The sequence below is a fragment of the Anas platyrhynchos genome, chromosome 28, assembly GCF_047663525.1.
Source record: "Anas platyrhynchos isolate ZD024472 breed Pekin duck chromosome 28, IASCAAS_PekinDuck_T2T, whole genome shotgun sequence".
Classification (NCBI taxonomy): Eukaryota; Metazoa; Chordata; class Aves; order Anseriformes; family Anatidae; genus Anas; species Anas platyrhynchos.
This window is the reverse complement of record NC_092614.1, coordinates 8,427,409-8,441,401: the sequence shown is the minus strand read 5'-3', so window position 1 is coordinate 8,441,401 and position 13,993 is coordinate 8,427,409. Positions and strand designations below refer to the sequence as shown.

The 13,993-nt window shown below is 38.7% G+C and overlaps 1 protein-coding gene across 1 annotated transcript; it reads right to left on the bottom strand.

The window, feature by feature from the left end:
• Positions 1 to 6,828: 6,828 nt before the first annotated feature.
• Positions 6,829 to 11,941, bottom strand: LOC139999634 (uncharacterized). Its single transcript, XM_072028665.1, has 6 exons — positions 11,793 to 11,941; positions 10,934 to 11,098; positions 10,692 to 10,826; positions 9,464 to 9,846; positions 7,099 to 7,372; positions 6,829 to 6,998 (listed from the first exon to the last, which is right to left on the bottom strand). The coding sequence occupies exons 2-6, from the start codon at positions 10,950 to 10,952 to the stop codon at positions 6,829 to 6,831; spliced, it is 981 nt and encodes a 326-aa protein (XP_071884766.1). The 5' UTR covers positions 10,953 to 11,098; positions 11,793 to 11,941.
• Positions 11,942 to 13,993: the final 2,052 nt, after the last annotated feature.

The window sequence follows — 13,993 nt, the reverse complement described above, 5'->3', positions numbered from 1 at the left end:
GACAGAATCACTGGAGACAAAAATATATATATATTAATTAGAATCAGAAAATATGCCTGTGTTCAGCTCTATTTCTCAATAAGGCTATAACGTTTGCATACGTGTGGTTCACTGGAGCTTGTTCTCACTGTAGGTGTGTTGGTAGGACTTTGCTTTCCTCTGAGATTCTACAACTAAAGTAGGTTATTTTTTCCCATTCTGTGTTAAACAGACACATAATTTACTTCAAACCACTGTTACCATTGCTCCCCGAAATGATGTGCATAGGCTGCTGATCTTTAAAACTTGTTAAAATACATGTATATACATATATATATACATGTATATCAGTTTACTAGTTTTGAAGAGACAGACTTCAAAACAAATCAGAGACACCAAATACTTGAGTTTAAAATCCTGTATAAAACCTTTAACGTGACCTGTAGAATTACCAATTCTGCTGCATGAAAGTCACAGATACTGTCTTAAAACAAGAGTGTGGACTCTTTCTGCTGGTGTCAGTTAGGACGAGGCTGGTTTTTAGAATAAAAGCAAGGACAAAACTAACAATCATCTTTAGAAGGGAATTTCTTGCACTGCCCCAAAAGGCCATTAGGACCTCTTTTGCTAAGCGAGGCCCCATTTCTGTAGTATCTCAGCAGACAGAGTCAGCTGCTCTTTATGGACTATTATTTACTTATTAATTAGATATTTCAAGTCAATTTACTTAGTCTGGGCATTAGCTGCTCAACAGAAAACAACCACAGAGCAGTTACTTTCCTGTGGATCGCAGCCCCAATTAATAAGCCCGAGTGGCTGAATGGGGAGCAAGCTCAGGCCCTGTGTGGCAGTGGGGTTAAGCAGTCACAGCCCAGCTTCTGGCACGCTTCGTTAGCCCCCGCTCATCAGCAGTCACGTGCTGACCACAGCTGAAGTGGTGGGATGTGTGATACCCTAACGCAGTGTGCCAGGTGCTATGAAAAATGATTTGCTCCTAGCGGCGCTATCTAGTTAAGGGTGTTCTCTCAGTTCTTTTGAAGTGGTTTGTGAAAAGGAGCCGAGAATCCCCCCTCCTGCTTCTTTCAAGAACTTTGTTTGGAAAAAAAAAGAATATTGCCCTGTTAGGAAAGCCTTAATTAGGTTTTATCCAATGAGTCAAGAGTAACATTTATGCAGAACAGCTTTTGTGTGGTGAATGTCTTGTTTGCACAACCTGTGACACTCAACAAACCCAAACAAAATGCCCCTTTGCTCATCTCGCTGACGAGCTCTTCACTTTGCACAGCTTGGCACAGAGGCCAAGATGCCCTCTTATATCCTAGTTGCAGCTACTGAATGGAAAACAAGGCAGCTCCTTCAATGCAGTGATGGAAACTTGGCAAGTGTTCTTCCTCTACCCTCACAACTCCGTGCCTCTGCCCAAGGCTTTCATCTCCTCTGGTATGGAGGCCGCCTCACTATCGAACACGTACTAGCTAAATTAGGGAAGATGGAATGATCCCTTATCATTAAGGCTGTGTGTAATGCAATTAAAATGGAGCATTTTCTCACAGCACAAGAGTTCAGCCCTGTTCTCATTCTGAAAAAAAAAAAATAGAATAAAAAATAAAAATTGGGGTGTGCCTTAGGACTTTGATTTGTTAGAAATTACTGCCTTGAATAATTGTGGGATGATATTAAAGACTGAAATGACAGAGAAAGAGCAACTTAGAGGCACTTGCTTCTCTTACATAACTGCAAGAACAAAAAATACAGGTTGGAACACGGAAGACAGCAAGGCTGTGAAGCTGACCTAGAAGGGTACTTATATCATGAGCTTCCAGAGGTCAAAGCGCTGCTGTTATTTCCTCTTTCTACCCACATTGCATAGGGAAAGCTACTAAGCCAAATGACAAATTGATCCCAAGCACATCACCTTCAAGGGGTTACAAATGCCAAGCTGCTTTGTCCTGTTTCTCTTCTGAATCTGTTGGTGGCTATCACCAGGTTTCTTTGGAAAACAACCAAACCAACCAAAAGGGATACTTCTAAGCAGCAGCCAGTAGGGGCCGACACAGGATTAGGTTCGTGAAGATGGCTTTGTGAAGTCTCCCTGTTGCAGTTAAGGAGACTGAGTCACAAACAGAGCAGGAGAAAATGAGTGCAAGGAAACTGGAGTTGTTCAACATGCAAGGACTTCATATGGATCCAGTAAAATCGGTAAAATTCTGTAAAACTCCAAGGTCACTAGTCTAGACCTACTGCTTGAGTTGTTGCTGAGACAAGAAGCATGAAGCTACATGTCCTGGAATTTGGGATGATCATAAATCCTGCACCACAGAGCCAATTAAACATCTTGGGTGAAGATACTCCTCTCATTTCAGAGGCTGCAACCTAAGCTGGTGGAAGCAACCCCTCACTCCTCTTGTGGTAACACTTTGAAAACACGGATTTCACAAATCAGAACTTGCCCAAAGGGCCATTCATCTTCTCCAAAAGAAGCCCTAAGAAAAACATCAGAAAATAAACTCTATCTGTCCTTCCATAGAAATCTATTACTCCTCCTAGACTATATGAAAATGTAGGTTCTTAACTGGGGTTTTAAAAATGCATAGATATCTGAGCTGATTTTTTTTTTTTTTTTTTTTTTTTTTTTTTTTTTTTTGCATTTCATAGAGGAACAGAAAGCTACCACCCTTTGAGATGTGTGCACGCCAACATTATCCACAGGCCGCAGACACTGACCTCTAGAAAATATTCTCCAAACCACATTCAGTACTCCACATCAGCTGCAGCTCTGAAAAGGGCAACATCGCAACCTCATACGCTCACTGCTCCTCTTCCCAGTGCTCACCTCCCTTTACAAGCACTGCACAGCGTGGCCATGTTTACAAGAGAATTGCCTGAATTTCAGAGGCACCCACATTACACTTCCAAAAATTATGGCATTTGGCTAAAAAAATTAAATATGGTTGTAAGAGGACAGTAGTAATTACATCTTTAATTATTCCTAAGAACACAAAACACTTAAGTCCTAAATTGTTTACAAATTTAACGGCTTACAAACCCGTACTTCTCAGTAATTTTTTTTTTTTTTTAATAGCATTTTCATTCATAGTAGTTCTACTAATAAATCTATAGTTTTTAAAAGAATATTTACAGAACTTTAATGAAAAAATAAGACTTAAGCACATAAAATTTAAGCAGAAAATAGCTTACAATTACACTGGCAGTAAAGTAACATGGCTTCCTGGCTACTGTACTCATTACCATAAAAAAGGGGATAAATACGAGCATAAAAGATTTATTTTTCTACCTGCCATTCTGCACAAGCATCGCATGGTATAGGAACCACTATATGTATCTACTAAAACAGGCGGCATCATATCTGTAAACATATTAAGAAAAGTACTTAGATAATATCATCAGCGATAGCTTTACAAAATCTGAACTTAAAATCTGAGTGTAAGTCAAGTCACATTAAAAATTCCAATGTCATTTACAGAATCATTCTAAAAACTGGCTCTTTAACTGTTAAGACTATTTTCTTGTTCTTGCACTTGCTCTTGTGCTTGATCTTGTTGTCCTGTTCGTCCCTCCAGCAGTCTGAGTTGTCTTCACATTGCCTTCAAGTTTTTCTTCAGTTTTGTTTCTTTTCCCGTTTTTGGGTGATCCGTTTTCATCATTCTCTATTCGTAGACAGAAATATTAAATGGAAATTTATATCATAAATCAAGCATTTTATAGAAAGTCAATCTTCAGTTCCATTGTTTTTGAAGGGAGATGTCCCTAATGACTACGTTCCAAAGCTTACATCTATGAGTTCAACAAACCAGTTACAAAACCCACACTTCTGCACATCCAATATCCTTTAAAATAGGTCCCCAAGGACATACAGCTATTTCTGAAAGTACGTTAACATTAATGAGAGCACCAAAACCAATTAGCTATTATTTTAGCTAAAAATTCTTCTACTGATATGTAAAACTAAAACATATCTAACACTGAAGAAAAAAACAGCAAAAATGAATGTACAGCAACTAATTTATTGTCCAGCTAGAACTGCAAAGTCAGGCTTGTAGTTGTAACAAACACACTGGACGCTTCTGGAAGAATCCACATGGCACAGACCAGTGAAGCTGCTCCAAGAGATGAGCATCGACCCAAGCACCACCACTAAAATCCATGTGGGGAAAAAGGACCTCCCCCCAAAAGAAACTATTCAGACCGGTAGAAAAGCACTGGGAGAGATCAGTCCTTTGGGAGGTGCATGTAGCAGTGTCAAGAAGTGAAAACTAGCAGAAGTGTGAAGTCAATAAACCAAGAGGGGAACCTGCCACAATAGATGTACGTGTTACGTTTGGATAAGCACATGTAACAGATAAAGAGATGAAGAGAAATGAAACGAGAGCATGGCCAAATCACAACAGGATTAATGAACATAACCTGCCAGAAAATTCTTTGTGCATCTGTAAAGATTCATTACTTCCATTTTATTATATTTATTTGACGATAATTTCTTATTACAACGTGGTATCTTTAAAATTTTATCACATCCAGCTGAAAGGTTTAGGGAATATTTCAAGTGTCTGAAGCTAGAGCTCTATTGGCTTGGGGAAAATAAAACTGAAAAACAGGAAAAGTGAGAGACATGTGGAACTTCTGCTGTCATTTGAGCTCAAATACAGCTCCAAGTCCTTCTAGCACCAACTTCATTACAGCACGGATAAGTTGTACAAGCTACCCAAAACCTGGACATACAAAAGCAGGAGCTTAGATGGTATTTAGGAGAAAACAAGCACAGACAATGGGTGCTACAAATGTAATTATCATGCTATGCTCATAACCACCTGTAAGTTAGTTAATTGCTGTTATTTAACCTGCAAGTTACGGATTGAGACAGCAGAAGAGCATGAGAGCATTTGAATAACTCAGCAGAAGAGGAATACAGCTGTCAGATGCCATACAATCAATCCATTCTGCTTTGGAGAAACATCTGGTTTGTACAGGATAACCTAGCCCCTTCTTTACTTACCTCTCTTTGCTACATTAAAGACCCACTCTCTATTTACATTAGACTATGGCAGCCAACAGTAATAACAACCTGTACAAAATTCTAGACTTAGCTATATGTAGAAAATAGAAATATTTTTTTTTCCTCACCTGATTTTGATTTTTTAGGTGGTACATCATCTGCTGGCAACAGACATTTTCTTCTGCGAGAAGTGGAAGTTGTCTGTTGGGTAGGGTTAACCTCTTTTCCTTTTCCAGACTGATTACTTTCTTCAGAACCAGTGGGTATCAAACACTGCATTTCCGAAATGTTGCCGTTTTCAGGCAAGTTGCCATTGTCACGAAGAGAAGTAGCTGCCTCTGGTTTGAATTGTACATTTTTCCTCTTATTTCTCAGTTGCCTTTGTTTTTCCTGAGATGAGTTATTTTCCAGAGCTGTACCTTCACCTTCCTTAAGGATTCCGTTTTGACCTCTGTCTTCAGGCAAGACAAGCTTTTCCCTGAGAAAGGTTGAACTAGTTTCTTCAGATTTGGAAGGAACTATTTTCCTTCTGCCTGCCTTCGATGGATTTTCTTTTCCTGATTGGGTTACTCCCAAAAGTATACCCTGTTGCTCTTTGGGAGTTTCATTCTTACCATCTTCTGGCAAACCTTGAAGTGAACTAGAACTAACAGCCACTGAAGTGATACTACTCTTTTTCCCTGAGTACCCTTTTGAAAGGTCAATTTTTTCTTCGGAAGAGGGTTTTTCAGAAATCATTTGTTTAGCTTTCCTATGATTATTATTTCTGCTACTTTCTTTTGATAAGTTACGTTTTCCCCGAGCAGGAGTAGAACTTGTGGCTTCTAATAATATGGCAGCTTCATTCCTTCTGCCTCTTTTTGGTTGATCTTTTAGACTTGAAACAACTGCTCCTAACGGAACATTTTGATCTTTAAGAGCCTCTTCTTTACCATTATCTGCTGGCAAACCACGTTTTCTTCTAAGAGAAATGGAATTAGTTGTGTGTGACACTGGAGGAGTTTCTTTCCTTCTGCCCCTTCCTAATGGCTTTGCTTTTGCACAGGACACCGATTCCAAAAGCACGTTTTGTTCTTCATTAGTACTCTCCTCTTTGTCATCAGTTTCTGACAAGCCACGTTTTCTCCGGAGAGAAGCTGAACTTTTTGCCTCTGCTGCTAGATCAATCTCTTTTCTTTTGTCCCTTGCTGATGCATTTGCTTTTGCCTGTGTTCGATTCTCTTGCAGGATTTCAGTTTGCTTTGGTTCATTTGCTTCCTGCTCATTTCTTGTCTGCTTTTGATGTCTATGAGCAATGCCATCACTGTTTAGAGCAGTTACCAATGTGTCAGCTGTGTTGTTCTGGTCTTTCATTACTTGGTGTGCCTGCTTGACACAACTAGAGGCTGAAGACTCTTTGGGAGAAGATTCCTCTGTTTCTGACTTACATTTAAGCATAAGATCTAGGCTGTTTACATCCTGGGCAAATTCATCAGCCTTCTTCTCTGAAGAGTCTTTTTTCCCTCTCCTGCTTCTAGTTCTGTTTGCTTCTTGTTTGAATTCCAAGTTGAGAACAGTTACTGGCATTTTATCTGTCTCTCCAGAAGGTGATTCTGACTTTAATCTTTGAGATGCCTTTGTAGTATTTTCCTGAGCATTTTCCGCTTCATCTCCCAGAGATACTTTCCTCTCATTTTTGGTGGGTGATTTTGTTTCCGTAATGGTTTCATTTGAAGTCTCCTTGGCTTTCTGAACATTCTGTGTATTTTCAAGTGCCATCCCGCACATGTCTGGTTTTACTTCTGTTGGTTGTTTTCTAGCATTTCTTGAAGACTTACCTCTTTTTTCTGTTACCTTTACTTCAAGTTCAGTTCTGTTTCCAGATGCTTCTGTGGGGGCAGTCTCAGAAGTCTGCTCATCACCTTGTAGTAATTTTGCTGATTGGTGTTTACGAAGTTTCCTTGTCGTCCCATGAAGTTCCTCTGAAGGAGCTTGTTCAACCTGTTCATTCCTAGCTCTTCTTTGTCTTTTGGGTGGAAGCAGTGCTTCTGTGTTTTCTATTTTTTTCATTCCTCTAGACCTCTTCTGATGCAATAGAAGAATTTCTTCTCTGTCTTCTACACTACCTTTGTCAGATGCGTTTTCAGATTTTTTTAAATCTGTTTGCAGTTGGTGATTTTCATCCTGAGTGCTACTAGATACGCCTTCTGTCTTTCTGCTTTGATCATCTTCAGTTACAGATGTGCTACTGATATCATACTCCTGCAAAGCCTGTTTCCTATTTGCAGGATCTTTTTGTAGCACTGAAGAATCTTTTTCAGAAGACTCAAGATCCTCACTAGGATGTTTTAACTCCTTAGGTTCCTTAGTTTTACCTCTTCTTGGTCTTCGAGTATCAACCTGCGTTTCCACAAGTGAAACGGTTTCAACTGTTTTCTCAACAGGATGCTTTGAAACAATTTCTTTTTCCATGCAAAGATTTGTTCTCCTTCCTCTTCCTGTATTTTTAGCTACTGAAGTTGAAGTACTGATCTCTCCCATCTCTTCTTGGATGCTCTTTTTCTCCAGACCTTGCAATTCTTTTGAATTTAAATCCTTTTCACACTGCTTTGTTGAAGGTGGATGTACAGTCTTCCTTGGTCTGCCCCTTGTTAGTCTCTGGGTAGAGTGGTCTTCGCTAGTTGACAACTTTTGTTGAGAATCTTTATCTTGTGAAGTATTTCCTTTGTCTTCTAAAACAGTTTTATTCCCCCCTACAAAGTTTGTCATATAGAAAAGAGCACAATCAAAAGTTATACATTACTATGCCCGATCAAAGTATCTCTTGAGTTTTCATTTTCCTAGTAAAGCGGTCTTGCTCAAATGAATCATATTTTATTTTAAAAAGTAACAGGGATTTAAACAGACTCCTAGAATAAAACCCAGTTTAGTACACAGAGTTATTTGTTTTATTTGACAGGTAGCACTCAAGCTTTAAGATATATTTTGAAAGTCTTTGCAAATAAAGGTGATTTTAAGTGGATACCTTAGCAACAGGTGATTTTTTGTTTGTTTGTTTTTTACACTGGTATGTTTGGAGATGCCACCGTTATTACATCAAACTACTACACCATTTTTTAAACACCAATAGAATGCCAACACTGGTTTGTGTTACAGATTACTGCTCAAATTCCCTGAGATATTTGCTCCTTCCATACTATATAATTTGGAATTTTTACAACACGTTGAAACTTCCTAACAACACACACAGTCCTGCATATTCATTATTACTCTAGTTAAAATAAAAGTGTTTGTACTTACCATACTCACGACTGCCATTAGTACAAGCAGTTACAGCATCTTCCTGCTTAGGATCCATAACATTTTCTGACCTGACCTAAGGAAATAAGCAATAATCAATACTTTTGTGTGTGTCTGACAGGACAAGAAATAGTTAACTAATAGAAAATTGGGAGTGAAACAGTTGAAAAAAGTCCTGCCAAATACTTTATGAGAAAATGAAGCCAACTTCGTTTGCTAACTGCATCATATATTTGGTACTACCACAAAACTGAACTTAATACTTGTTATCTGAGCTAGTGTAGCAGTTTTTACAGTGAAAGACAACACAGTAGAGTTTTAAAAAGCATTCAGTAAACGGGCTGAACATTGTCTAGTAAGATTAGAAAAAGAGGGTTATTGAATCTAAATCATTTGAATGTTTTGAAGTGTTTTATTGTAGTTCTACACAGACCAGCAATACTCATTTTAATCTATGGATCTGGGAGTCAACAAAAATCGAGGCTAATAAAATACACCAATGACAAGAGTGATGAAGGTGCGAATTGTAAGGTCAAAATGGTAACCCAGAGCAGCCTCAGCAGCCATTTAGGTAGGGTTCCTCTAAACAAAGTACATCCTAATACAAGCAAACAGAGTAGAATTGGTGTCCATTCAGCAAGCAGTGAATGAAAGCCTTATGGGCATGAAGAGCAATCAACTGACTACGTGGTAACACCAAATTTTGGCAAAAGCTCAGTGCTCTTGGATGTTTAAAGAAAAAAAGTGTTTTGAATTTAATCTACAAGCTATGAAGAAGCTGTACAAAAAAAAAACAAACATGCATATATCCCACTTATGAAAAGGAAGGCACAGAAAGAACTCCATTGTAGTCTGTAAGTAATTTAAGGGTGCTTTAAACATAACAGAAACAAATGACTAGAAAAAAAGTGCTCCTTCAAATTTGTACTCAGCTGCATCTTCTGGTTTTTACCCATTCACACCTGGACAAAGCTACCAAGGAAAACACAGGTTGTCAACTTCACTGTTTTCAAATAAACATCAGGTGCTCTTCCAGAAGGTATTTTGTCAGCCACAGGTCTTGTGCATGAGATATTTTAATGAAAATACAATGATATAAAACATGTCTTATTAGATGGCCTAAGAGTTCACTTCAACCACAGGCTCCAAGCTTAAATAAACTCTTTCCAAAAGCTAAAGAAAATATTTTACCTTTGTTTCCTCTGACTTCTGCTTGGCAGTCTTCATAAGCTGCTTGATGCCCGACAGGACCTCTACAAGTCCTGGCTTCTTCTCTGGGGTTTTTAATGGCTGCTTGATGGCTGATCCAACGTTGACTGACTCCAACTTCTCATCTGGTGTTTTCCTTTTACTTTCCAATTTCACCTGAGAGGCTTGTTTCTCTGCACTTAATGATACGCTGTCCACATCAAGATCTTCTTCCAGCATAGCTATTCCTTCTGGAATTCTGGAGTACATTATTTCAAATATAGACTTTGGAGATTCCTCCTCTCTCATCAAATCTGAGATGTCATGACAATCCAGTATCTCTCCTGAAGAATCTGGAGTATTTAATGGTGACACCATCATCTCTCCTGAAATAAACAGTAGGTTTATCTAATTTGGCAAACAAACTAAGCAGGAAATCCAAACATTCCAATCGCTGTATAACTAAGTAAAAAATGGATTCAATCAGCCAAAGCTTTCTACAAGCTAAATCCAAAACTGTGTTTCAGCAATTGGTTTGGTAATTAGCAAGAAGGCAATTAGCTCCTACAAGGCACAGCATACGTTAAAAAAATTAAGCCTAAAAAACCTTGATGATTTTTTATTTAATCTGATAAAAATCATTAGTATTACTACTCTGAATATTGGATAATTCATTCTTGATTTTTGTTGGTGATTCACTAGATGCTCACTTTTGCTAAATTCTTAGTAAAACAGAATTTAAAGAATTCTGAGTTATTCAGGAACACGACTGATATGCAAAGTCATATGCAAAAGACAGAAAAAAAAAGCTAAGGATCATCTTAACACAAATCTTCCTAATCTGACATTTTTCTTAAGTAGAATCTTTGCAAAATTCTACAGCATAACCACTCCCTGCCGTAAGATTTTGTCATTGAATCTAGATGTATCCCCTGACAATTGATTAAAGGATTGCCATGCTTCAACACAAGGTTTGCCTGAAACAATACTTCAGCATTTAGAAGTTCGATATAAAACTGAATGAATAAAAAAATAACACCTACCAAAAAAAATAACTGGAACTACTGGAAAATGTCCTCCAATACATGATAAAAAAAAAAAATCAATGGTTGCAAGATGCTTTATCTCTACACTAAGTCTGCCTAGCATTAGGCTATGCACTATCAGTGAGTTGCAGACACAGCTACCCCAAAGTATACTTTAATAATTTCTTTCCAATTAACAACCATACCAGATTCTTCAGGAGTACGCAGTTCAGAAGTGTCCATTGTCGTGCACGGTGGTGTAAGATCACTGTCACGAACAGTGCTTGAAGGTGATGTTTTTCCACTTGTATTTTCTGGAGTTTTAAACATCTCAGCCAGCCCTATAAATTATATTCAGAAAAATGAGCACTTGTTTCGGAAAAAAAAAAAAAAAAAAAGTGCACAGTTGGCAGAACCAGTAACAGGTTTTAAAAATCTCACAACGTACCTGTGAAGCTTTCATCCATATTCAAGTTTTGTTTCAAGATTGGATTTTTCACCACTTTAAGGACCTGTCCAGCTATTCTACCAGTGGTAGAGTGCGCTCTGCCTACAACTACTGTAGCAGGAGATTCTGCATGACCTGTGCTAAAATGACCTTTTATTTTTCTTTCTGGAGGAAAAAAAGGAAATAAATAAATAAATAAATAAATAAATAAATAAAAATTAGGACACAAAGATCCCTTTTATTTAAAACCTAGCCAGAATCACTCAAGAGATTCCACAAATTTATTGGTCGTGTTTAGCTAATACAGACTGCTGGGCATACAGAAGTGGTTAAATTGCAGCTACTTTAAAGGGCTGATTCGTTGTGAAATGCAGCTCATATATTCGTTTAAGATTTGAGTGACTACGCTCAATGAGCATCTGAGACAAGTTTTCTTAGCTTTCAGAAACACTCAGGGATTATCCTGAGAGTCTTTCAGTCTTACTCCTTTCCACCTGCATAGAATCCTTTAGGTTGGGAAAGACCTTCACCATCATCCAACGACCAACCTCACCACCACGTAAAGTGGTTAAACCGGAACAGAACCTCTTTCAAACAGCACTACAGCTTCAACTACAGACAAGGGACAAATACTTACTCCATCCACCCAACACAATTAGTTATTTAGATACATTCTTAAGATGTTTTGAATTAATACATTTCAGTAAATTCAAGTAGATTTACACGCTGTGAGAAAGACACCAATACCCATTTAACATCTTGCCAAAATCTCAAACTTCCAGCTTCTGCAGTTAAATGCCAACAAGCTGTTTCAAGGTTAAGCAAACCCCCAAACCTTAAAAAGAAGTAAAACAAATACCTTTGGTGACTGTGTTGTCTTCTTCATTGGTCTTCGTTTTGGGGCACGTTTTTTAACGGCCTTTGCCTGTGGTCTTGCAACACCCAATTTTACCACTTCTGCCCAAGATTTCGCAACTACGAAGCAAAACAGACACGATAACCTTAACTGGCAGCTGTGTAAACAGGACTTCACAGCTATTTATGATTCCAAAGGATTTGCTGTAGTCAGAAATCACAATTTCAAGCTGAATCTTAACGAGTGTCCAAGCATCCAGTACGAGCGTCCAAGCATCCAGTACAAGTGTCCAAGCATCCAGTACGTTTCTACAACAAAAAGCGTCATACAGTTCCAGAATCTGTGCTAAGTGCTGACCTCACTCTGTCCTCACTCTCTGCTCGAGTTCAAAAAGCATTTGGACAGTGCTCTCAGACATGTGGTCTGATTTTCTGGGCGGTCATTTAAGGACCAAGGAGTTAAACTTGATGATCATTGTGGGTTCCTTCCAATTCAGGATATTCTGCGATTCTGTGAAATATTTTCCTCATTACAAATTTGCCATAAGCCTTTCAGTCTTGCACTTTATTTTACCTGAATTTTTCCTTAACAGAATGTAAGGTTTAACAGCAAAAAAATGTTTTTTTTTTTTTTTTGTTTGTTTGTTTGTTTTTTGTTTGTTTTAAGTGAAACATATCCAGGATTAACCAGGAAGGCCTGTGATTTTATCTCACCATATAATAGGACTATCACTGAGACACTGCACACAGACACTGCACACAGCATGTTATTCACAACTTTAAAATGATTCTACAAAAAACGAAGATAGCAAAGAATAATAAATTGCCAGATGAATGTTGATATTGATGGGAAATTTTAAATTTGAAAGAGTCAAATTGATATAATTTGTTTTCATAAATTAAAGACATCTCATCTTTAAGTGTTTTCATAAAGATTAAATTTTCAAGAACCAGATTCCCTCTCAATTTTTCCAGTGGTATCAAAACTATTTTGACCAACATTTGAATTTGAATGTTCAACAATTAAAATATTTGTGTCTCAATGGTTATCATCCATGATGTCTGCCATACACCCAACACTTACAGGCAGTCCAGTCTACAACTGACAGTGTGTGAACTGGCTAGGGAAAAAGGCATAAAGAAACTAAGCTGAATACAGGTAAAATGCATGTTTTCACCAACAAAAATTATTGAACTGAAATTGTATCAGTTATATACTACTCCAAATTGAGGGACTTGGAGGATCAATACCGCAATTAACCTAACAAACAGAACCTTACTTAATGACTTTAATTCACGTGAAAGGTTCACCCCACTGCCATTCCTCCCTCATTCTGTCCTCCTGGTGAGGCCAGGAGTGTCCCGAGAGCACATAGAAGTGTGCCCAAAGGGAATTGCTGATTTTGGAGGCACAAGGTGCCTATGGGGCCAGGTCGGGAGCTGGGCTGGGATGAGCTCCATCAGGCAGCCGGACCAGGCCCGTTTCCAGCGTGGCGGACGAGCAGCCTTTGCCCTGAAACTCAAAAGTCAAACTCTGTCGCTGACTTCCCTTATTAAAATGGGAGCGTGGTTGAGAGGGGCCATCTCTTGCCTGGGGATGCCAGTCTTTCCCTGTAGTTAATGGAAAGAAGGAGGCTTCTCTAGAGGGCGAAGGCGAGCTGAAACCTCAGCTGGAGTGCCCTGGAGGTACTGCTGTGTCTCCACTGCCTACACAGGGATCTTGGGAGGCAGGTCTCCGGGTGATCAAATTAGTCTTTGTGTCTGCCTCATTCCCTAATTGTCAGTAGATATCCCAACTAGTGAACAATGTACAGCATAACAAAGGAGGCACACATATAAAAAGGAGCAGAATTAGCCTGCGCTAATTGGTGGGCCTGACTTTGCTGACAGGAACCAGGCAGTTAAGAGGAGGGCTAGGAAGTAATTCACTAACTAAAATACACCTCAGAACACAGTAGTAAAATGATTTTATCTTGGTAATTTGACAGACTGGAACAGCAACAGATGAAAGTTTTTCATTTGTTTGTTTGTTTTAACCTGGTCCAGCTACCAGGTCAGACTGCTAGAAGTCTCGGCTGTTGATGTAAATGAGTTGAAGGCTTTGACTTGAAACTTGTTCTCGGTGGGTCCGATTAAAGTGAATTTGGCCCTCGTTTTACATGTGATTTCTGACAAAATGATCTGTCTGACCCTCCTACAGGGTGT

Bases quoted from the DNA above. Each gene is read 5' to 3' on its own strand.
- LOC139999634 (XM_072028665.1), bottom strand. The intron at 9,847-10,691 runs GTATGGTTGTTA...TGTTTATTTCAG, and splicing joins GCGTACTCCTGAAGAATCTG to GAGAGATGATGGTGTCACCA. The intron at 6,999-7,098 runs GTAGTGTAGAAG...TCCACCCAAAAG, and splicing joins TGAAAACGCATCTGACAAAG to ACAAAGAAGAGCTAGGAATG.